Here is a 25,331-nt window from a genome sequence, read left to right on the forward strand (position 1 = left end):
GCATTCGTACGCATACATATGTACATATACTCGTATCTCGGAGCGTCTGCCGCCACTGCATCGCACACCCTGACCACAAAGTCTCCACCCATCTCTAGTCCATCCTAATTAGATCTGTCTCTCCACTTACTTATACACACAACATGAATGAAGTTTTGTTTATAGATCATTTCATCAACACCACCAAAAACTGAACTGAAAACGATCATACGATCAATTTGATTTTGTACATAACGCTACAATAGGCGTATGTATGGCTTTCAAACCTTCTCCATAAATCAGTAAATCGGTAGATCATATTTTTATTTAAATATGTTTGGTAAATTTTGAACTGTGTGCAAGGAATCAGCAACCTAGATCTTGCGGGCACCTAAGCGGTTGCGCAACTGTTTTTTTTTTTTTTTTTGTTTGTTCATAGATATATACCAGGAAGGCTTGACAGGGAGAGCCCAATGCGCCTTCCTGGACAATTAATTACAAATAATGCAGTATTTTATTATTACATAAATCACTGTATTACATAAATCACTGTAACAATTAATTAATTAATTACAGAATTATTCCATTGAGACATCTATGGATTTAAATTTTGTACATAATTTTTACAAATTGTACATACAATAAATAGAAGATTTGTGACAGCAGATAGGATGATTTTTTTTTTTGCCAATTTTAAGGAACCGTTTCAACAATGATCAGATAAAATTAGCAAACTCTGATAAGAAACGATCGATTTGGAGTCACAAAACCCCCAAATCTAACCAGCAGTATGGTGGATCGAACCCACTGATCACTTGGTGCCAAACATATACGCTACCATACTGCTGGTATGAAATAAAAACTCCTAGATTGTAGCAAACAGGTGTTTGTTTCCTGCACCACGTTGCAGTGTGAATTTTCAATTTGTTACAAGTTACTCAAACGTATTTGTATCGTTTGAATGTTTAAATGAAATGATGTAAAGGGTAAATAGTGTGCTTAGAAGCGATGGGCCACACTGTAGCCGTGTTTGTTGCAGAGGAGCACACTGCCACAGTTAACAGAACTGGTTGTGGAGGGACTACCGGACACGCAACACAAACACACACTCTTCCCGTATACGTACAAGGATAAAAATGTGTCCTTAATGATATACAACGTCCCAACGGAGGATCTTGGCGTTAGCAATTGTTTTTTTTTTTTTTGGTTTTTATTTATGTTTTCTTTTTCTCTTCCAAGTCCGGGAAGGACTTTTGCTTCTTTCGTTTCTTCCATTTTGCTTCCTTTCGCTTTGGAAAATAGTTTTCCTTTTTGAATTTTCTTATGTGGATCTTGTTAGAACCCATGTACTTATGTAGGTCGGAAATTAAGATAATAATTAAACGGAAAAAATGCGTTTAGAAATGAAGTTACCAGTGAAATAAAGTTGGCTGTAAAGAAGGTCGACCTCTCCGGCCAACAGTATACCAGATTGGTATACCAGTGCAATCGCACACGTACAAGTATTATAATTACATATGTGATATATAATATGTATGTACATATGTGCATATCATACATACGAGTACATAGTCAGAAGGGAAAATACTCGCGCGGGCTGATAACGACCGGCCAGAGCAAACATCTCAAGTTCAATGTCAAGGATACGCGTCCGTCTCATTCGTCAACTTCTGGTTTCATTTTTATTATACGCTTTTTTTTACATATTGGTACGTACAATTTGGTAATTCTGGTATTTGATAGCGAAAGCTTTGCATCCGTGGGAATTTGCGGATACGTCCCGCTCTATTTCCGCATTGATAAGCGCAATATTTGAACGATAACGCTTTTTAAAACGCGATAAAAATGCAACCAGCGAAATTTCAACGGCCTACACATGTCTACACCGTGCAATTGAAATACATATTTTTACTTCAGAACGTTCCCATTTCGCATTTAGAATATCGAGAAATGAGGTATTGCAAGCGACTCGCTCCCGATTTTGAAATTTTCCGGAAAATCGGTCGATTGTATTCGTGAGTCGTGACTATATTGTACATAAATGTGTTAATGTTTAAACATACTTAAAAAAAAATTGTTGCTAACTGCTGTCAATTTCGCTCTCGGTTATCTTTTACGGCTTACCGAGATCATGAACTTTGCGATTAAAAAATATATAAAGAAAACCGACAGAAATGTTTGCTTTTACTCGTGTTAAAGCTCTTTACACGTGCTATGGCTCATATTATCCCAAACGTTTTTTTTAAGATCGGGTTTCAAAAATCTTAAAAATCAATTTTCTTTAAATGTACACTGTAGACTGTATTAATGTACATAGATACATGAGAACAATTAAATACGTACATACATACATATATCCAACCAGAACTGTGTGAAGAAAAAATTACGTCCGGCGTAAAGCTTGATTCTTATTTTCATTAGTTATGTAGTTTAAATATGTGTATTAAATTGTCAATAGAAAAAGACACATATACATATTTACATATATATGATAGGTACCTATTTACATATGCAGTCTGAAAAGAAAATTTTATCAGGTTTTAAAATGCAAAAAAATATGTAACAATATGTATAAAATGTATGTAAACTATGATTAACTAAACAAAAAAAGATAACAAGTAATGACTAGAAATCCAAAGTGTTTTTTATATCAAAAAAGTACATCTTCCGTGTCTTGGAGGCAAAATCGTCGATAATTCTATCGAAATCTAAGAATTGTGTTTCAATTAAAAGTACATAGTACATATACACAAATTACATATTCGGTCTATCCTGAGCCATTGAAGATATTATTAAATAACCGTTGAGTATTTTATAGTGCTTGGGGTAATAGTAACGGATGGAACATGTTAATTCGTGAAACATCGGTAGTGCCACTGCACTTGCGATGCACTCTACTGGTACAGTGGTAGGTACTTACTCAAATCCCAGGAATAGGAAACAGACGCTCCGGTATCTGATGTCTGGTATCTGGTATCTATGTCGATATATTTATTTATTTTTCGGTGGTGACGTTATCTAGTTGCGGCCGTGCCCACCAAATGACTTTGAGGTGTACACGTACATATGTATGTATGCTTTTTTACATATGTACATACATCACACCAAGAGGAGTCAACAGCAAAAAGGTTAAGTTAGGTTATGAACCTGACGACTATCGCGTTACTTTACGCCACTGTTTAATCGCTCCACTCAAATATTTAAGTATAAATAAAATTACGTGATAAAAATGCACTTTTATCCTAAACAAAATGAATACACATTACATATGTATATACATATGTACATGAAAGTGCAATATGTCGTAAATTTCTCTTCGTAGCCTTGAATTATTGCAAAAATATTTTGTTGACATTTCAATTGTAAATCCTATTTCAATTGCAGTCTATTTTTTAAGGTTTTACATATACATTTATTAGTTTCACTTCGTTCGCAATGTATTCAATATATTATGTTCTTCTTGTTGTTGTAATATATTAATGCCGAATCCGTAGGCGACTACCATGGGCAGACAATTTTTCAAGTCAGAGTCCCGTGTTCCAGAGCCAAGAGAGCTTCTTTCTCCCAAGCCACCATTTGATTGCCTTCTACTCACGTTCCCCTCTATGATTGATTGTAGAAGGCGACATTTGGGGCCAAAATATTCTCTACACTCTCTTTTTATTTTATGAAATAGCTGGAGGACCGTTTCGTTCCTCACATGCTCCTTCCATGAGATCTTTAACATCCTCCGGTAACACCACATTTTAAAGGACTCTATCCTGTTCAGGCTTGCCACTAACGGCGTCAATTATATTATAAGTACATCATTTCAAAACTGCGTTTGACAAAATAATTTATTATCCGACATAAATTACGCAACTGAAGTTGGGCGGTTTTACTTATTTATCGATAAATTGTCCTTGAACGAAGTACATGCATATGTATGTAAATACATAGATTCTCAAATATGTGGTTCTTTGGATAGATGCATGAGAATCGATGCACAACAATAACCGGATGCAGTGCAATAAAACGTGACTTGATATTTTATTGTAGATATTTTTATATACAATCCACGAATGCAATTTATTCAATTAAGTTATTTAAAATGTTTCGCCGATTCCGCTACTGCGCTCAATAATTATTTATGTACATATGTATGCTATGTATAAAAACTACATAGATATTTTTGAAAGTTCAAACTAAGAAATAAATTGAAAATGGGAAAGCTCTCCACATCTCGTACGACTAATTATTTAATTAATTTGAAAAGTGATTAAATTGTTTTATTTTTTTATATTTCAGCATCGGGAGAGTCGTATGGTGGCTATTTAAACTACGGAAACCCGGGAAACTATGGAGGACACCACTTTGCGACGCCACCAGCTCCGGCACCGGTCAGCTCGCAGTTTTCCCTACAGCATTCGGCGACGGCGAGCGTGCCGGACGAGCTGTCGTACATGCTGGACCTTAACTACCACAACAGAGTGCAAGCCCACAAGATCAAGAAGATCAAGAAGCTGAAGAGTCCCGACGCACCCACGGGGGTGAAGCGCAAGTCGCGCGAGGGCTCCACCACGTATCTGTGGGAGTTCCTGCTGAAACTCCTGCAGGACAGAGAGTACTGCCCCAGGTACATCAAGTGGACGAACAGAGAGAAAGGCGTTTTCAAGCTGGTCGACTCCAAAGCCGTGTCCCGGCTTTGGGGCTTACACAAAAACAAGCCCGATATGAACTACGAGACCATGGGCAGAGCCCTAAGGTACTACTACCAGAGGGGCATCCTTGCCAAAGTCGATGGCCAACGTCTCGTCTACCAGTTCGTCGATGTTCCTAAGGACATTGTCGAAATTGACTGCTCGTTAGCGTGATTCTTCTGAGGAGCGTCTCGCCGCCTGAGCGTGTTAAGTTTGGATCTCTGTTAATTTTAATTGTGTATAGATTTTTTAGTTCATAATTATAATTCTTTGTAGGACCAGAAAGATATAAAAAGAGTTGGGAGAGAGAGAGAGAGAGAGAGAGAGTTACACGTCCAAGTTTAGTTCTTTAAACATTATTTTAATTGTACGGAAGATTGTGTCCGTCAAAACCGTACGACACATTGTCCGAGTGAGTTATGTTTTTGTTTTGTATTAGGAACATTTTCTTAGCAATATGTAAATAGAAATATTTTTTTATAGATCTGTTTATATTATATTTATCATATTGAAATGAATACAAACGTAATATATTAAATTTGAATTTATAACATTGATTCTTGTCCAATATTTCAATGACAGCTATGTACATATTTACATACTGCAACCTATTAAAACCTTATTATATGGTACATATGTTCATATAATACATATGTATTATAGAATGCTTTCCATTCTAGCGATGTACGTTCGAAGAATGTAAAATTAAATGATTGATTCCACGAAAGGCGTCGTCACTTCATCCGTACATCCTTTAATACGATATCCATCGAATTAAAAAGCGTTTTGAAAGTTAACTCTACAATCTACATATGTACACACACTGTATAAGGACACTAAAATTATACGTGTTCAGTACTCTTGTTAAATGAAATTAGTGTGAATTGTTGTACATTTTAGACTGTTGTTAAAATATTGGACAAGTACAATTACACAATGTACAGCCGAGCGACGCAAACAACCCCAAAACACCTTAAAATACTTACTTAAGTATTGATAGTTTGGACGGACTATGGTTGCTTTGATCCAAGTACATACATACATATACATATGTAGACGTTTAAGATGTATGTATGTTGAAGTGTTATAAAGACCATTAGGCGCTTCGGCATACAATGTCCAAAGGGATGATTCTCTGCAGAGATCGAGCCAAACACACACACACACAAATTGAAAGACCTTTTTGTATGTGTAAATTAGAATTTTATACAAAGTATATGTGTATATAAACATTCTTTGATACCTAACCTTTATGGTTTTAATGAGAGACAAAAATAATAGTATCGATCCATTAAAAAAATGCACACATTCTTGCATTATGTTTTTGCAAACCAATAAAATGGCATAATCTCAGATTTATATAAAGGAATGCAATCGATAACCAATCACAAAACCATAAATGTTTATTGTTAAGTGTATTTAATAATGAAATAATAAAAACAAAACAAAAAAAGTATTTTTGTCAAAAGAAGAAGATACGTATATTGAAATGTAGTTGATATGATAACTCATCGTGTTGTGTACATGTACCATATATGTGATTATTGAATATTGCAAAATAAAATCAAAATGGAACTTATACACTCAGATTATTAACTAGACAAGTTCCTGTACAACATATTTGAAAGATTATGTACATACATACATACATATATGCATATGTGAATATCATATTTGTACAACAAGAAAAGTATTGTTTATATAATATACATATGTATGTACGCGTAGGAAATCTGAGTAAATTTTTTTACATAAATAAAATACTCTTCATATGAAGAATTTTATTCGAATACCAGTTTTATAAATACATATATAAATATTATATATTTAGAGATAAAGTCGTCTATCGAAATCAACGAAATGTTTTTTATAATATACATACATACATACATACATACAATTATAAAAAGTAATATATATGTTTTAACACAACATGACATTGGTGCTTTGTAATTTGAGAGTCATTTGGAATATAAGAAAGTCTTTTAAGCGAGAGAGAGAGAGAGAGAGAGAGAGAGATTGATTGATTGATTGGATGGAATAAATGAATAAGTGAATTCTTTAATCATAATCACACAAAATATATTTGCTCAATTACAAGTAAATACTGCCAATTCACACACACACACACACACACACACACTAGAATGCAAATTTATATGACAATGTGAATTATATGTATAGAGCTAGAATTATGTACTGTATATGTACATACATGCATGAATAGAACGAAATATTTAACAGTACGATTCGCGCAGGTATGCCCTGCCCTATGTTTAGAGAAATTTAACGGGTTCTTTTTTGGATCTTTTACCTTTTTATGGATGCACTAAGATCATTTTTATTATGCTATTACAGTACATATGTAGAATAATATTTACTTCAATGTTATGACACCCCGTCTGATTTCAAAATGTATATGTATATGTTTGATTTATCTGTGTAAATTGTTATTATAAAATTAAAATTAATGAAATCGGTGTAATTATAATACCTTTCTGTTGATCGTTTGATTTTATTTACATATATACATATTGCTGAAAATTGGTTGCTCTTAACAAATAGTAAAAGTAATGTTGTGATTGTTATGTGTTTAGCGAGAAATCTATCATTTAAAACTGTTGTCTAATAAGCAACTCAAATTTAGTTGAATTGTGTTGTCTGTTCTAACTAAAAATTATTTAAAATAAAAAGGAGAATTTTCACAAAACGATAAATGGTTGATGTTTATGTAAATTGAATGATCATTGTGATAGTTATCATTTTATAAAAATAATAATAATAACTAATCAATTCATTCCTTAAATTGTGTAAATTGTGACTATAATAATAATAATTAAATAAAATTAAACACTGAATGTGAGTAAATGGTAGTAGATCTTTATATTTACAATTTGATGTCAAATTCGATGGAACTAGTGAAAATTTAATATTAATATCTTTAAAAATAGTAGTTATACACGAATCTTTCATGTACGTTTTTGATTTGTTTCATTTTCACTGATGCCGCTTCTCGCTCTTTCCTATTACAATTTCAATTAAATTGTAATACTTTTTGTGAATACATTCTCGTTTCAAATGTTTCATTTTACAAATATGTATGTGGATTTCAGACACAAATCAAATACATACATACATATGTAATTACACGTCAACTTTTTGAACACAATACCTTTGATACGTTACCTGATTCAGATATTACACGAGGTCCAATAGTGTATTTATAATGTTATATTATTATCAATGAAATAATTAAAATATTATTATATGTTTAAAATCACTCGAATTTAAATCCTCCAAGCCGAAACATTACGCACGTTAACTTTTATCATAATTTTATATACATACATACATACATACATACATACAAACATACCTATATTGATGCATTGTTGATTTTGATTTATTTTCAGTACGATGTATAGTAGTTGTCGGTATTGAAAAATATTGTTGGAATCGATTTTGTTCCTCTCAAATCAACGGGATGGGATATTTATTAAAAGTCAGTTTGATATTAATACGAGTGTTGAAAATGTTTTGTTACTTTTAATCGAGACTTCTATTAATGTAAAAAATAATTTTTATATTTTAAAAAAGTGTTTTTAAAGTACAACAATATAATAATAGCGGTTAAAATATTATTATCATAAAAATATAATAGATACATATTTACATTCATTCACACACCCACACAAACTATATAAATATAAATATATAAGTATGTTATATTATTAAAAAAAAACTATATATCTATATCTATATGGAGCAAACAAATGTGACTGTTCTGTGGTTTTTTTTTTTTTTGAAAATACATACCTATGTCTAATTTTAAATTATTGTTATCTATATATATTATATATATAAAATAGTATTTTAGATCAATTGCAACGTAAGAAATTGTATTTAAACCCTCAAATAACATACGTAAGTACTAACATCCCTTCTATGTTTTTTTGATTTTATTCTTCCGGAATATGCATATCTCAGATATTATATAATATTGTTGAAAGTTATGAGTATATGTATATTAAAAAAATATATAATATAATAATACTCATTCACTTACATTCACTGTGTATGTATTATAACAGCGATTTTTATTTATTAATATATATATATATAAATATATACATACATATACTGATCCCATTCCTCCATATGGTGAGCAGTTCCTAGTAGTCCTGTCGATCGTTCATTTTATTTTATTTTTATCATTTCTCACTTATATAGCTGTCAGTTTTGTTAACGTTACGTAAATGTAATAAAAAAGGACAGGAAAGTTGAATATAAGAATAATTACAATGACTTTAAGTGCTTATTTTTTCAAATATGGACACATTAATCAAAACATTGAGTACTTAAAACTTTGAAGTGTAATGATTATTAAATTTTCATATGGAATATAATTGGAAAATTAATTCATACAGCAATTTGAAACTATGTACAAAATATAAACTACAAATGATTTAAAATAGGACCCAATTAGTATCTCTTTATTATACTTTTTTACAGACATTTGAAAATTTATTTTGTGAAGGAAATATTTACGCGTCACTGTTTCAGTCAATGTATAGGAAATGAAAGCGTCTTATATTGCATAAAATTAGAATTTTTTGAAACAGGTGACGTGTAAACATGCCCTGACATTGTCTGAGCGTCCATGTTGATTGTGATAACAATACATATATTGACAAAATTTTTAAAAAATGTATGGAAATATGGGGATACTAGAAAAATGATTTGTATCAATTAAAGAAATATATACATATATATTTCGTATTAAGATTAAGAAGAAAAAAATATAAACATTAAACGAATGAGAAGAGAAAACCTTTTAATATTTTTACACAATCCAATTTGTATTTCTAAGGAGGGCTACTTTGAAGTTGCTGCATCGTTACTTAGCAATATAAATAAATTTGATATTGTAAGTGAAAAAAAATCGTCCGACTGAGATTTTTGTATGTTTTTTGTATGATAGAAGGCAGGTTGTATATTTATCATTATAACTCAAAGATTAATTAGGTTAATAACATGTGAGTGATGAGCGAGATCGTGTAAAAGTGTGTACATTTTTTTAAATCAATTGAAAACATTTCAGAGATTAAGTTTTGTTTTGTGAAAATTTTGTATACATTTATACATACATATATAATATAATAGCGATTCTTAAAATTTTAAGTTTATGTGTACTATTTTGTTTCTTAAGTTTATTTTTAAGACCTTTTTTGTTGAATAGTTTCTGTTTCCATATTGATTTTATGGATATATAGGTAATATTAATTTCTTTGTAAAGGTAGTTATAAATGTATTATATTGAAATGTACCGTAAAATGATATATTATGTAATATGTTATTAAAAATGTCTATTCTACAAAAACTCTCCATTTGTTTTATTTCATACTAGTTTTACTTGTTGTTTTACCCGGCTTCGCTCAGTATTTGTAATATAAACAGCTTAAACATGGCGAATCTAATAGTAAATATTTATTTGTTTTTTATTACATTTATTTGAATCGAAAAAAAAAATCGAATCGTCGTCATAGAAATTTTGACTTGTTTACGATACTTACATACGACCCAAAGATACTTACATACATACAAAGTCTCTTTCGAAATTATATACGTATTAGATACATACATATGTATGCACAAATCCGATCAAAGATTGATTTGAATTTTTCAGATACCTTTTATTTTCACCTAAAATCAAATAACGTAGCCTCAATTGATATTTACTATTACAGGGGTAAGCATTGCAAATGACGGATTTACTTTTCGAACCTTCCCAACAAGGTAGAATGCTAGGATGTCCGGTTTGGATTAATTTAAATCGATGGCTTTCAACCATCGCATACTGGTGCAAAATATTATGTATCGATTCTCGGAATTCATTATTTTATTGAATTTTAAATGAGGAAAACAATAAAAAAAATCGATCATGTAAATAGTGCAATTTCGTTATTTCAAGAAAATAGAGTTTAAAGTTTTGAAGATTTTTGAATACTTATTAAAAATCTAAAAACTGGAGTATGCAATTTTTTGTTGTAACAAATGGTGTTTTAAATGTTTTTTATTAAAAAAATAAAAAAAAACATCTTAAAGCACTTGTGGTCTTTTTGCACTAAAAACATTTCATGTAAAATGTAATAAACGAAATTTAATAAAATAAATTTTAATAAAATTTAATAAAATAAATAAATTGTAATAAAATAAATTTTACATTTCATGTAAAATGTAAAATGTAATAAACACAATAAATGAAATAAAATTAATCAAGGTAATTAATGTAGTACAAAAAACAGTAAAGGTAAAGAAGAGTAAAAATTATAAAATAAAAAAAATATGTACATATACATATGTATATGAACATTTGTATATGTAAAAGATCACAATGAAATTATATTATAAAACAAATATTTTCGGTTCAAATCTAACAAAGTAGAAGTTAAATAGGATGGCCTCAATTAAAACTAAATAATAGAAAATTCACATAAAAAATAATGGAAAATATTTACATAAATAAAATAATATTCTATGACAAACAATTTATTTATTTATTAAATAATAAATTAAATTAAATAATAAATGAATTTAAGTTTTAAATTGAATAAATAATAATAAATATTTAAATTAATTATTTATTAAAATATTTAATTTAATTTACTAAAAAATAATTTAATAAATCAATTGATTAAGTATTATTTAATAAATAAAATGTATTAATTAATTAAGACAAACAATTTTTTTGTTTAAAAGCAACAATTTTTCACTTGTTAAATTTGTCATTATTTTAAAGAAACTTATCTAACATAGCACCGAATTATAATTTGAGCAACAAAAAGTCACTTTTTTCTTACCAGAGCGGAGACTAATCAATCTTTACTAAGCTTGAGCTACTAAATTCGAATATGACGATGATTTTTGTTGGCTTCTTTTCGTTTTATGAGATATAAGTGTAAAAAAATAACGCACTATTTACAGATTTTTTACATTTGCAGACTATTTACATTTGCAGTCTTTAACTCAAAATCTAGTATTAATGTGCCAAAAGTGAGTGTTGGAATCCATAGTAATATGTTTATTCTATTGATTGTGATTTTTTATTGCTTTAAAATATTTATAATTAATTATCTAGTTGCCACTGTATGCAGATTTTAAGTGAGTAGTTTCCTATGCTCAACTGGTAATTGGATTATTAGTCACAAAGAAAATTTTTGCTATGAAAACCGCGAATGCGGAATATTTTGCACTCGAGTTTTCGTTAGTATGATAATTATCGTTAGTATGATGGACTTTTCGGCTGCCAGATGTTCCGTTATAGAGATTTTAATGACTTTTGGGGGAGCGCTTTGTGACCAATGATCATCGAACCGCTTAACTAGTTATGCCCTGTTACCCACCTCTTTTCAGTACCAGATTCGTCATTTTCCCAATCCCAAAGGCGCCTCTACTTTATAAGTGGCGCATTCCCTTTTTTATTCTATTATGCTTCTCAAAAGATTTAGTTTCACATTTCCCTGTGGCATCCACAATTTAAATCTTGTGCTATATGATGCTGAGAAATCTAATGTAACATCGCAAACTTCTTTCGGCTTCAATATATCGCTGGAAGATTCTAACTGATCACGTGGAATTATATTCCTTAAAAAAGTTTCAGCTAAAGATTTACCAGTGGCATTACAAATAGGGTCGGTATTTAAACAATTAAAAAGAATCATACGCGTGAAACAGCAATTTGACGAAAATACATAATACGAGTTCATCATTTGTCTCGAGAAATATGTGGGTAGAGGTCGAGTTTTTTAATCCTCTCTTAGATACAACACTAGTGTCAATGAAAGAAAAATTCGAGCAGTTGAATGAGTATTCAAATACGTGGGCCTTATTGTATTTTGTAAACAATCTAACAGAAAGAGACGAACTTCGCTAATATTGTGCCGATCTTCAAATTTAACTGACCGCGAATTCAAAATCTGTATCATTAGTAATGAACATTGCGATGAACTTATTAGTTTAAAAGCCTATTATTCATATAAAATTCAAGGTAAAATCAATCCACTCATTGTATTAAATTTCATAAAACAACATAATTTACAAGAATTATATCCGAACATTTAGGTTGCTAACTGTAGCAGGTGGTGATAGTTTTTCGAAACTTAGATTAATTAAAACTTATCCCCGATCTACAATGTCAAAAAATAGACTTTCCAGTTTGGGAACTCTATTTATCGAAAATGATAAAGCTTTAATTAAAGATTTTGAAGAAAAAAGGCTTGATAAGTTCATTTCTGAAATATAATTTTATTTATTTATTTTTAATTCCACCAGCGGGGTTGGGAAACCTTGTTAACAACTTTTCTGTCGGTCTCAAGCCTGGAAAAAGGAGGATGGTAACCCATTTCTTAATAATTTTTCAAGGGGCGCTTAGAAAAAAATTCGGATGTGACCAACCCATGACTTTATCTATGTATTTGAGGAATATAAGAAAGTCACAAAACAACATTCTATATTGAACCGTACATACACATTCACACATACCGGCAGCATTATGAAATAATAATAGCTATTACAGCATTTTCGATACAAATTGAGTGCAAATGTATGGAAACTTGCACAAGACAAAAGTTCTACTTCCGGTGGTCGGATTTCGTTCAATTTTTTTTATTAAATAAAATCACTATCAGTACTATACACAATAAATATCAAAAAGATTAAAATACTATTAAAGTTCAAAATAAAATAATGAAATATTGTTTAAAAAAAATACTACTTCCGGTTTACGATTTCTGACCAAACCCTTAGCAGCACTACTCAACTTAGCATTTAGTACATAAAGAATACAAATATAAATTTTCAGCTTGATACGTTCAAGGGTGTGGACAGAATCGAGGCGACAACATTTTTGACCTTTCTAAGAGAAAAAAATCCCACTTCCGGTCTATAAAATTAAATGACTTTTTTTTATTTTCATCACATTAATACAAGAATTATACTTGAATTTTTTCGTGACGACCACACATGTATAAATGGTCGAAAAAAATAGTGGAAGAAAAATCGAACGAGAGTAAACTGCCACTTTTTACCAAACTACCAAACACTACCAAATTTTATGTATAACTTAATATTAAACTTAAACTTGTAGATATGAAATTTCAGTTCAATAATCCAAAAGGTTTCTAAGAAAAACACAAAAAAACCTCGATACTCTAAAGTAAAAGTACTACTTCCGGTTCAGGTAAAAATATTCAAAAAATGTTAAGTTAAAGAATTTATAATTTCTATTACATGTGAAAAAATTTCAGTTCGATTTAGGGGGACACCTACATATGTATTTATAAGGGGAGGTACCATTTCCGGTCAACTTAAAAATTTACGTCGTGTCGATAAGAATTTAAGTGACCAATTCTAAGTTTCAGTTCAATAGGACTAACTAGAGGTTGTGATTTATCGACATTTTTTGATTCTCGAGATTCGAGAATCTCATTTTCTCGGAATATTTGGATCTCGAGATTTGAGAATCTCATTTTCTCGAAATATTTGAATCTCGAGAATTCGAGATTTTCTTTTTTGTTTCTCGAGATTCTTGAGAAAGTATAATTTTTTTTTAATATAGTGAATTGATTTTTTTAGCATATAAAATCGACAAAATACAAACATCAAAAGGACACAAACACTACATACATATGTATGTACATACATATATTATATCAGGGGTTTATAACTTTATTAAAGACACGATGAAAGAAATATATAGAGAGATATAATAGAACACTGAATAGAAAAAAAAGTAAAATTATATAAAAGAAAATAAAAATATGCAAAAGTAATTTAAAATAATAAAAATAACAATATGTGACAAAAACTTCCCAGAGTTGCTACCCGGCTTTGCCCGTGTTTTTGTGACCAAAATAACATACTGATCAAAATATAAAAATACTGGACATACCGGACAAATAATAAAAATACTGACCATCTATGCATGTTAAAATACTGACTATAAATTGACTAATTTCTAAGGAACAAATACACGAAGAAATAAATAGTAAATCAAACATTTTTGTTTTATGTGTGTTACAGTGGGGTCATATTGTCAGTGAAAATATATTTTCACTAGCGTTTTAGTGAAATCATAACAATACTTTCCCACCAGTGACTAGTACTTACATGCACATACATATATGTAGCTTAAAAATGGTGCGATTTCATTGTAACATGTGTATATGTACTTATATGATGACCGAATAATGACTTACCGCACAAATAATAAAAATACTGACCATCTATACATATTACAATATTTCACAAAATTATTTACGAGTTAACAAGTATACAAATCAGTCAGTTTATTGAACAAAAACGTGTAGTGATAAATTTAAAATATTCTCGATATTTTCGAGATTCTAATAAACGATTTCTCGAGATATGAGAATCTCAAATTTTCATAATAAAATATTCTCGAGAAACGAGAATCTCGAAATTTCACAATAAAATATTCTCGAGAAACGAGAATCAAAATTTCTCGAGAATTCTCGAGACGAGATTTCTCGATCACAACCTCTAGGACTAACGTTGTTCAAAAAATCCACACACACACACACACGACGATCGATTATGAGTTCGAATCAGTCAAAATCTCGAGTTCGAATTTTCGCATGATCATAAAACTTCATCTATTGTTACTACGTACATAGATAAAGTAAAAATTGTTCGAGGACGCCATAGGGTCTAAGGCCGGCACTGCAAGTGGCGATTACCTGACAAGTCACGGACGTCCAAGCTACTCGAATTGTGTCAACCCGGATGTTATGGACGCCCACGACGTGCTGGAGATCAGCGTAGAGGCTGCGGTGTGGAGCTCCCTCAAAGTGTCCAATCGTCGACGATTCTCGTGATGGCGATCTCTTTGGCGTCTTTTTGAAGCTGTAAACGGATTATTTCGCACATTGCGATCGTGCACACGATAACCGTCGCCACAAAAATCGCGAATACGGAATATCCGGCACTCGAGCTCTCGTTATTATGATAGTTCGCGAACGCAGCTCTCGATGGATGGAATTTTCGGGTGCCAGATGTTTCGTGATCGAGATTTTAGTGACGTGTTCGTGATCGCTTTGTGCGGAATAATCACCGAACCGTCTGTAGCAGCGTGACGTATGTGTATGTATGAACACGCGTTACTAGAGGCTATTTTGTGTACCTGCTCTCATTATGAATGACATTTTGGGTTCATATTTTTTTGTAAACAATGCGTAGTATCCTATTGTATTTATCAACAAAATATTTGGTGCAGTATTGTTCATACAAATATTTTAAAACCCAATTAAGTGTAGAAGCACACTTTTTTCACGAAATCCCGCCAGTATAGACGTTTGCTTCCTTCCTACAAAAATACTTACGAAGATTGAAACGAAAATATTTTGTATCCTGCATTTTTATAATATTTTTATGGAAGATTAAGTGTTTATACTTTTAAAATATTTTTTTATTTATTTTTTTACATATATACCAGGAAGGCTTTACGGGTAACCCCAGTGCGCCTTCCTGGCCAATTACAAACATTGCAGCATTTTTTCAGCACTCCAAGAATCCAGAGTTGCCTTTTTTATTATGGGGTCTGGCTAGAGTTGTGAAGTATTTCATAACCAGCCACCATATTGTTTTGAGACAGATTCGTCTGTGGGGATCTGACGTGTCCAGTGGTGGAAATACGGTTGTATGTTTAAATAAATTATAATTTTTGGTATACAAGTGTATAAGTATGGCTATGACGATGAAGCGGCTATGTTGAGGAAGTTCTCGAATCGGCTGTGTTCTGGGAGTTCTCGAAGCGGCTGGAATCGGCTGTGTGCGAGAGATATCGTAGGCAGGGTTGTTGGTTGCTCTTTTAGGTTAGTGTAGTAAGGTGGTTGATGATTGACTGTGTTTGTACAGCCGCCAGGGGTTCTCAATCGAGATGCTACCTGATGTCGTGATGTTTGTAGAATTGCTCAGCGGTAAGCGTCGGCGTGGCTTTCCTCACGGTGTCTTCCTTCGTCGTCTGTGGTCTGGTATCTGCTGATGGCGGCTCTGCTATCTGTCCCTCTCTCTCGTACAGTGTGCGTATGTGAGCGTGTGATGCGGGAAGACGGAAAATGGTGGGAGATTGTATATAATGACAACAGGTCGTAAATCTGTTTTGTATGCAACTATATTCCAAGTTAAATGCACAGAGAGCAAGCAGGGGGGAAGGGGGGGGGGAGTTTTGGGAGTTTTAGTTTGTAAACAAAGAACACGTGTTGTGTGGCTTGAGGTTATGTCAAACCCAACACGTGGCTGGTCTCACTTCGACGAAGAGAGACCAGGGTGTTCCTCACTTCTCACCGGACGTATACTGGAGCTGAACTCCCACTATCGTCTGCCGATCAGGCCGAGCTGACCGGTGACTCGATGGTGGGAACGAAGCCGGTAGGGAACAGAGATGTTCACTCAACCGAAGCGGGAGGCGAATAAACAGAGACCCGCGGTGGTTGCCGCTCTCCCTCCAAAACCTAAGCCTGCTTCGTGGCCGTAACGCCACGAAAGCCGACCATGATAGAATTGGTCTGAACAGTGTTTTTGGAGCAGATCTTACATGTTAGCGTTACAGTAGGGCGGTTTCTGGCTAACTGTCGCTGGCTGACTGACTGTTGATTATGGCTGCAGGTGCATTTTTTTACTGCTCTTGCATATTGGAATGTTCTCAACAGTGCATCACCGTTCCGTTTGATTTAATTCTTCATAATTTGTGGCGTGTGAACGTCGTTTAGTTTGCAGGTGCAAGATGACGTCGATGGTTGAGCGTGGGAATATATCCTTGGCGGGAATAGATGGTTTGATTTGATTGGGATAAATCGGGATTCCTACAGTATTGTTCAGACTATGTCTGATGATCGGCTTTCGTGGCCTTACGACCCACGATTTGGCCGATATATTTTTTGTGCTGGCCACCCTGAGACAGCGGTTGGCACACAAATTGACAGTTCTCGACTACGGTTTGGCGCGTAAACACCCCGGTGTTTACGGGGCCCACCTCGCCACCGAAATCACCAGCTAGAGGCTGGTGAGGGTTGTGACGATACTTGGAGACCAGCTCCAGTATCCATCCGGTGTGCACCAGAGGGAGCCTGGTCTGTCTTCGTCCAGAAGGCAGACAACTGAGCTACGCGTGGGTAACCTCAAAAGGCACGCGTGGTTACTTTGTTTACTCCCCCCCCCCTGTCCCCCCTGCTTGATCTCTGTATGTATATATATATATATATATATATATATATATATATATATATATATATAAATATATATATATATATATATATATATATATATATATATATATATATATATATATATATATATATATATATATATATATATATATAAAATATAGTCACCATACAAACAGAATTACAACCGGTTTTCATTATTTTACAATTTCCTCCCTTTTTCCACATCACGCATCCCACGCACATTACGAAGGAGAAAAGGACAGAGCAGAGCAGCCGACATCAGCAGAGACCAGACCACCGACGACGAAGGAAGGCACCTTGAGGAAACCAGCCCCGCCCAAGCTTACCACTAGCTATCTCACAAAACCGACTTCGGGGGTGCTCTCGAGTTGAACATCCCTGGAGTCTGTACAAGTATCAACTTTGACGTATCGCGGTAGCGCAATGTCGCCTAGTGCTTTCGGACCTTAAAGCTAATGGGCTGAATCGGGAGTGAGGTTAAGGACGGGCAAGACCACCCACCGAACACCAGCGCACATATTAATACCCGCCAACGGCCAATTGCGTTCGGGGCGACCAGAGAAACAAGCAAAAAGATGGCGAGCTTTCGTGAGTCATAACACCACGAAAACCGACCATACCAGTATAACTCCATGTTTTTTTTGTATTATTATTATTAAAATTATTATTACGTACTAGAAGATTGGGTCGTGCTGCGTGCACCGGTAAAGAATTTGAATCGACATTGCAAGTTGAGGGTTGAGGGTTGGGGGTTGGGGGTTGGGGGTTGGGGGTTGGCTTCCCTGGTGAGTGTCGAGTGTTGAGTGTGCGGTGTGGTGCGGTTGGTGACGTGTAGTCGGCAGCGACGTGCCGGTGACGTGTTTGTCGGCTGTCGTCGATCGTCACTTGAGCAACTGTCAGTTGACCGTCGACGCCTGCGCCCCCCGCGCCCCCTGCGCCTCTGCCCTCCGCCCCCGGCCCCATCATGGTGCTGATGACGATGGTGGCGCGAGTGGTCGACGGACTTCCACTCGCCGCGACGATACAAGAAGATGAACAAGTAAGAACGCACGTCAAACGCAATCGCAAACGCCACACCACACCACACCACACCACACCGATTGTTTTTCTTCTCTCCATCTCTCCAATATAACACGCCTGAATATTAGCAGCATTTCTTTTTAACATTGGTCTTCGAAAAGAATATTATGTTCCTAAATTTCCGCCATTTTCAACCTCTACTTCTACTTCAACTTGTCAGGCTCGTTCGAATGCACTTTGGAGTCTTAACGCTTGTCAAGTCAAATCGAAACACTTATTGAGTGAGTATTGGTGAGAATGAATCACTTTTGTTACAAACAAACACGAATTACTCGACGACACGTTCGCTACTAGTCCAATATTCTTTAAGTAAAATAATTCAAATGTGAAATCCGTGACGAAAAAGTCGCTCAATGACTCAGAAAATTTTGAAAAGGCCACAGCCACGACTCGGACTGCACAGCTTTGCGTAATACATAGGAGACATATTAATACATACATAACTTATGCAAACCTGCTATTAAGAAACTACCTGCAAGTTTTGCTTCTGTCATAAGTACTGTTTTTTATTATGAGATATATGTAATACACTTGTACATCACATTTATCGATCGATCCTTGAAATTGTATTTAATCTATTGGTCGAGAGTAGAAAGATCTTTATAATTATGACAGTATTTCTTCAAACAAAAATTCTTTATATTCCTTAAAAAGGCATGGAAAATTGTCGTGTTCCTAATCTAATTTATTATTTTCATCCTCACAATGATCTAGTTGAATAGCCTACATCTCTCTAGATCAGTGCTACTCAAACTATGGTCCACAGCCCAGTACTGGTCCGTGTACCGGCGGTAACCAGTCCGTGCACAAAGAAGTAAATAAAAAATTAAAACATAATCTTATGATAACGTTGCATCATCTCATCCATTATATATAATAAATGATAAAAAGACATAGGCGATATAAAGATATAGGCGCAGATTATAAACGACTACACTGTTCGACAAATGACGACTTTTTTTTTGGTTCAGTGACGAGATATGACTTTTCTTATAGATCTATGCCCAGTGAATACGAATCTGGTAATAAAAAATGTTGATTGGCTCGAAATTCGGAGATATATGTGTTTTTTAAATCGCGCAATTTTTCTATATCTTGGTGTTGTTCGGTGGATGTCTCAAAATCTGTCAACTTCCTATTCAAAATGAATATTGGATTCTATAGTCGGGTATTTTATCTTTCATTTGTAGTACTTTTCAGCTTTCAAATCTCTAAGTAGTCGTCCAGTTTAAATCAAAAGTCTATTGTAAAGCGTATTTTCACTTGGGATTTTTTTCCACTGTTAATACTATTTTATATTGAATATTTTCTATTGAAACATGGTTATTGGGATGTCGTTCTGGCCACAATATTTTTTGTTTTCGTTTAAAAGGGTTAATTGGAAGTGTGCTGAATTTTAAATCGGTAAAATTGCGAGCTAAAAGCTCGTACTAGTATTCACTCGTATTTATCTAATAACAAACAAGCTCATGTCTCATTAGTTTTTTTTTTTCATTTTTCATCTTTGTCCTAGTACATATATGATTTATAGATATTGTACTTCTTTGAATTCAATAAAATAAATTTTACTTAAACTTTTTTATTTAAAAATTTGATGTTGGTCCGTGAGAATTACTGAAAAATATATGCTGGTCCGCTAACTGAAAAAGTTTGAGTAGCACTGCTCTCGATCATGTACATATGTAGATTACAACATTGCAAAATTTAGTTCAGTTCTAACCGAGAGCTAAAGGTTTCTGAAGGACATTTTAAGCATTAAGGCACAAACAAACTGCAGCTGACGTTATGCATAGCTTTTTTTAATATAATTTGGATTTTGATTTTGTTTGGTATCAAATTTCTCTGTATCCTTTCGTGATGTTTTACGATTGTGCCAACAAGATAACTACACTAATGTTAGTTTGCTCCTGCATACACATACATATGTACGTAAAATATAGAAATAATTTAAAAAAAAATGTACATATGTATGTAACGCATGTGGTGAACTTTGCTCCTAATATTATCAATTAAAAATGTAAATTTTAATTAAAAGGTTATATACATATTATATATTCTAAACTTTTAACCCTATTTTTTGTTTTCAGTCTGGTAGAAATATATTGGAGTATCAAAATCAGGCCAAAATGCTTTTTAGAAAATTAGGCACGCAATCTCCAAGCAGATGTTCAATTGAAACTGGTCCATATTTATTCCAGTAAGGAATGCGATTATTTCGCTTATTATAAAATATGAATTACATTTTTTCAATATTGAATAATCCCATATTTTTACAGCTACCTCATCGAACATGATATTTGTTATTTGGTTTTATGCGAAAAAAACTTTAGCAAACGCCTCGCCTATAGTTACTTGGAGGATATAGCCCAAGAATTCCACCATCAATATGGCAAAAAAGTATGAAGTATAAATAATTTCTAGAAGAAATATCACACGCACTAATAAATAGACTCATCGTCATGTCTAATTTGGCATCATGTTTTACTTCGCAGGTAAACACCGTGACTCGGCCGTACTCGTTCATAGAATTCGACACGTATATACAGAAAGCGAGGAGAGCGTTCTCCGACGGTGGCAGAGCTCGCCGAAACATGACACAACTCGCCCCGCAGCTTCAAGACGTCCAGCGGATCATGGTGCAGAACATTGACGATGTTCTGCAACGAGGAGCCGTCTTATCAGGTTCGTTACGTGTTAAATAATATGTATACATGTGTACACATACATATGTGGTTTTAATTTATTCATACACACTTTTTTCAGAGTTAGATACAAAGACTCAGAATTTATCTATGCTTTCGCAAAAATACAAAAAGGATGCGACATATTTAAACTCAATGTCAATGTACGTGAAAGCATCCATAGCCGGTATTCTAGTACTCGTAGTTGTTTTATACTTTTGGATTTTATAATTGCATACATATATGTATATGTACATATTACTGGTGGATTTGAAAACAAAAAATATTATAAAAGCGAATTTGCGTATTATTTATAAGATAATATACATAATGTAAGACTAAGTTATATTCCGAAGTTTATATTGTCTAATTATTGGATGGTAAGGTTAAGAAAAAAATTAAAATATTTATAATTGTTTCATTGACTTTTAATTCATTCCTCATGCTAAAAAAATAAACACGTCTTTATACGAAACGTTATATACTTATGAGCACATTTAATCCGATTTTGCTGCTTCATCTGATGACGAGTAGTCGCCACCGAAGAAGAAGTTCTTTGGTCCTTTTTTCTTACATTCTGCTATTTCACTTTCGATCTGTTTATTCTTTTGCCTAGCGTACATAACAGTAAACGATTCCTTATTATACTTCTTATCTTCTATCGTTTCATCGACATTTTCATTGGTTGGTTTTTCTTGATTTAGCATTTCATTCATATCGGGTAGAACTTCTGTGTTGCACAGTTCATCATCTACAATAGTAAATAATTGCATATAAGTACATACATATGACGAGTTAATAGAGAGCGTGCCAATGAATATCAACAACCATTTGTAGATTATGAAAAAGCTTTCGACGGATGATGCTACCCAAGAGAATGTAAAAAGGTGCAAGGATATGGATGGATGAAATGAGATGGACGAGAGTTGCCCAAAATAGAGACAAATCCACTTCATCCAGCAGCGAATGGCCGTGAATATTGATGTCATAGTACATGCATATATTCAAATAATTGCAATAGCTTTATATTTACCTGAATTCACGACATCAAACTCGTAAGAATGGTCTTTCAACATCACATATATTATTGGAAATTCTATAATACATTTTCCAGCTAAATTTTCTTTCAAACTCAATCTAACGTCGAGTTCGTGATATTTTTTATTACTACTTTTGATTCGTTCAGCTAAAACACAACCAACAATGTTAATCGAAATCAACAGATTAATCGACATATATATGTAGGTGGATACGAATCAAACAAAACCTTGTAATAGAACTCGACTTCCTATAAATCCTGCCGAATGGTAGTAACAGAGAGATTCTTTTGCGTCGCACTTGGGATCAAAATACTTGCTCATAATTGTACCTAATTTCGAGCTCTCGTCGCATTTATCGTCCGAGTATTTGACAGAGTTCGGATGTGCATTCAAGAATATCCATTCGATGCGCCAAAATATTTTTCCCAACTTATAATTGAGTCTAGTCGTGTTAGCCCTGTGTCGACTGAAGTTTTCCAATAAATAAAATAGAATCGTTCCACGTTTGCGTGCGGCACACTTGAGCCTATACAAGTGCTGAAAATAATACGGTCGGTCAAAGCGGTAACAATATACTCGTATGTATATTGAATAAAAATCGGAACCTCACTCGAACACTCACCAGGGGTAATTCCTTGTTGAAGCTCGTAAAACGCGCATCCGCATTTTTTTGCTTACTGTATACGAATCTAGAGCTTTCTTCCAAAAGTTTATAATCGCTCAACAAGTCCAAGTTGGTAAATTTTTGAGTGTAGACAAATTTGGTTTTGTCTCTGATGCCGTCGCATTCCAACTCTTTCTTGTGCACGTTGACACATTTCAAACGGCAAGTTTTAACTCCACATTTCGGGCACGTATACCTGGATTCGCCTTTTCCGCACACTTCGCAATCGATCAATCTGCAACTCGTCAATAATTTAAATTGAAATAATTTATTCGAAATCACAAAATCTACTACATTCTAAAAAATGACCTCGGAGCTCGGTCATGATCGGTCACTGATGACTCGGACGCTTGTGAGATTTCCATGGCCGGACATGACAGTGACATGCGGTGACAGTGACAGTGACAACGAGAGTGACAGCGACAGCAACTGTTGACGAGTGATCGTGCGTGCGAGGTACCACCACGTGCGACGTACGCCAATGCGGCCGCGTGGCCATCGCAGCAATAAATACGACCGTAGTTTCATTACCAAATTCTCCCAAATAAAAACAATACCTACCTATGGAAACCGATGGAAATCCATTTTTATTCGGGCTATCTAAAACACTACTACATATATTAACGAAAGCGTAAACCATTGTAACACGACGTCCTTCCAAGTGTCCTTTCAGTTGGTAGCGTGATTAACATTTTGGGTGGCCACCCTCAGGCCGATAGTTTTTACCGCGAAAAGGAGGAGACGAGAGCAGCGCGACTCGGGCATTCGCCTTTCGACCGTCCCTGGGGTCAGACTTGCCCCTCCAGCGATCTCTCCAGAGAAGACTGGGCCCAGAGATCAGCCATCTTGTTGAAGAACCGCTGTAAGGTTGAGTGTATCATCACTCCCTCCCCTGAGTTCCAACACCATGTCACCTGTATCTTCACGCAGCTTCCTAACCTCGGCGGGTTGGAAGCATCGGCCGCTGAAGACCGACCAGCTGACTCGAGAGCCAGCTTCACCACCACGTGAACAGCTGCACTGTCGCAGCAATAGACGAGCAGAGTAATCGGGAACCTTCACGATAAGATATCCCAGGTTAGTCCACGTTTCTTCATAACGCGATTCCCTGGAAGGACGACACTATCCGCCATCTGGTCTCCCACCGCGAGAGCAGTGTAAGCGCGCGAAAATACGCTCGTTACACCATATTTTTTATTTATTTATTTATATACATATATACCAGGAAGACCTTACAGGTAAACCTAAATGCGCCTTCCTGGCCAATTACAAACAATGCAGCATTTTTATTACACAAGTCGTTCAAGAAAACTCGAAATTAACGAGACATCTATAGGGCGGGTGATAGGTTTCGACCAATTTCCGGCCTGTGGAAACGCTGTTTGTGTTTGTAAGTGGATCGTTTATTTATGTTCGGTTGTTTCAATGGTAATTGTATGTACGAAGAAGTGAGCTGGCTGAACTCCAGAGGTTCACTCTGGCGTCTGGAGCTGGTGCGTTGGTTTATATACATTGTGGCTTGTTTGGTTTATATACCGCGTGCAGATGTCTTTGTCTTCAGGTCAAGTGTCGTAGTTGCCATCACTGCTGGATTTGGTTCGTTTTACGATCGAGCGATGAACTCTTTTTTCTGGAATAGTCAAAGAGGACGGTGCCCACGAGTTCTACATGTTTGTACAGAAGCGATGATGATGCTGTGGCGGCTCGCTTATACGACATGGTCGAGTTTGGTTGCCTTCCTGCGAGTGGGGACCAACCCGGCTGGGTTCGGAGAGCCGCTACCCACTCTGTCTTCAGCTGTCATATAATAAACACGTGCATTAACATGCCAGTCGTCTCATTCGTTCATCCTCCATAATGCCATCGTAAGACTTGTGTATTGTTGTGAAATATATGAGATCACTGGTTTTTATTCGGAATAGCACAAGTTGTACTATATTCCT

At 34.3% G+C, this 25,331-nt stretch overlaps 3 protein-coding genes and 1 long non-coding RNA gene across 6 annotated transcripts in view; 2 read left to right on the forward strand and 2 right to left on the reverse strand.

Moving 5' to 3' along the window:
- Positions 1–6,445, forward strand: part of Eip74EF (Ecdysone-induced protein E74) — a 48,269-nt gene extending 41,824 nt beyond the window's left edge. For both annotated transcript variants that reach the window (XM_077431183.1, XM_077431184.1), the window contains exon 4: positions 4,267–6,445. In XM_077431183.1, coding sequence (XP_077287309.1) covers positions 4,267–4,832 — 566 coding nt within the window. In that variant the 3' untranslated portion in view covers positions 4,833–6,445. The remainder of the gene's footprint in view (positions 1–4,266) is intronic.
- Positions 1–25,331, reverse strand: part of LOC143912065 (uncharacterized) — a 569,875-nt gene that overhangs the window by 507,031 nt on the left and 37,513 nt on the right. The gene's annotated exons all lie outside the window — the stretch shown is intronic.
- On the forward strand, positions 18,593–22,156 carry Sec22 (vesicle-trafficking protein SEC22). 2 transcript variants are annotated; one of them, XM_077431455.1, is made up of 5 exons: positions 18,593–18,962; positions 21,091–21,200; positions 21,280–21,400; positions 21,496–21,685; positions 21,767–22,156. In XM_077431455.1, the coding sequence occupies exons 1-5, from the start codon at positions 18,888–18,890 to the stop codon at positions 21,913–21,915; spliced, it is 645 nt and encodes a 214-aa protein (XP_077287581.1). In that variant the 5' UTR covers positions 18,593–18,887; the 3' UTR covers positions 21,916–22,156. The 2 variants fall into 2 exon arrangements, with proteins under 2 accessions (XP_077287581.1, XP_077287582.1); XM_077431456.1 differs by having other exon boundaries at positions 18,888–18,974; positions 21,767–22,104.
- Positions 21,973–23,894, reverse strand: LOC143912205 (box C/D snoRNA protein 1). The gene is made up of 5 exons (XM_077431454.1): positions 23,698–23,894; positions 23,347–23,623; positions 22,952–23,261; positions 22,718–22,870; positions 21,973–22,435 (listed from the first exon to the last, which is right to left on the reverse strand). The coding sequence occupies exons 1-5, from the start codon at positions 23,772–23,774 to the stop codon at positions 22,182–22,184; spliced, it is 1,071 nt and encodes a 356-aa protein (XP_077287580.1). The 5' UTR covers positions 23,775–23,894; the 3' UTR covers positions 21,973–22,181.

Source organism: Arctopsyche grandis, chromosome 5, assembly GCF_051622035.1.
Source record: "Arctopsyche grandis isolate Sample6627 chromosome 5, ASM5162203v2, whole genome shotgun sequence".
NCBI lineage: Eukaryota > Metazoa > Arthropoda > Insecta > Trichoptera > Hydropsychidae > Arctopsyche > Arctopsyche grandis.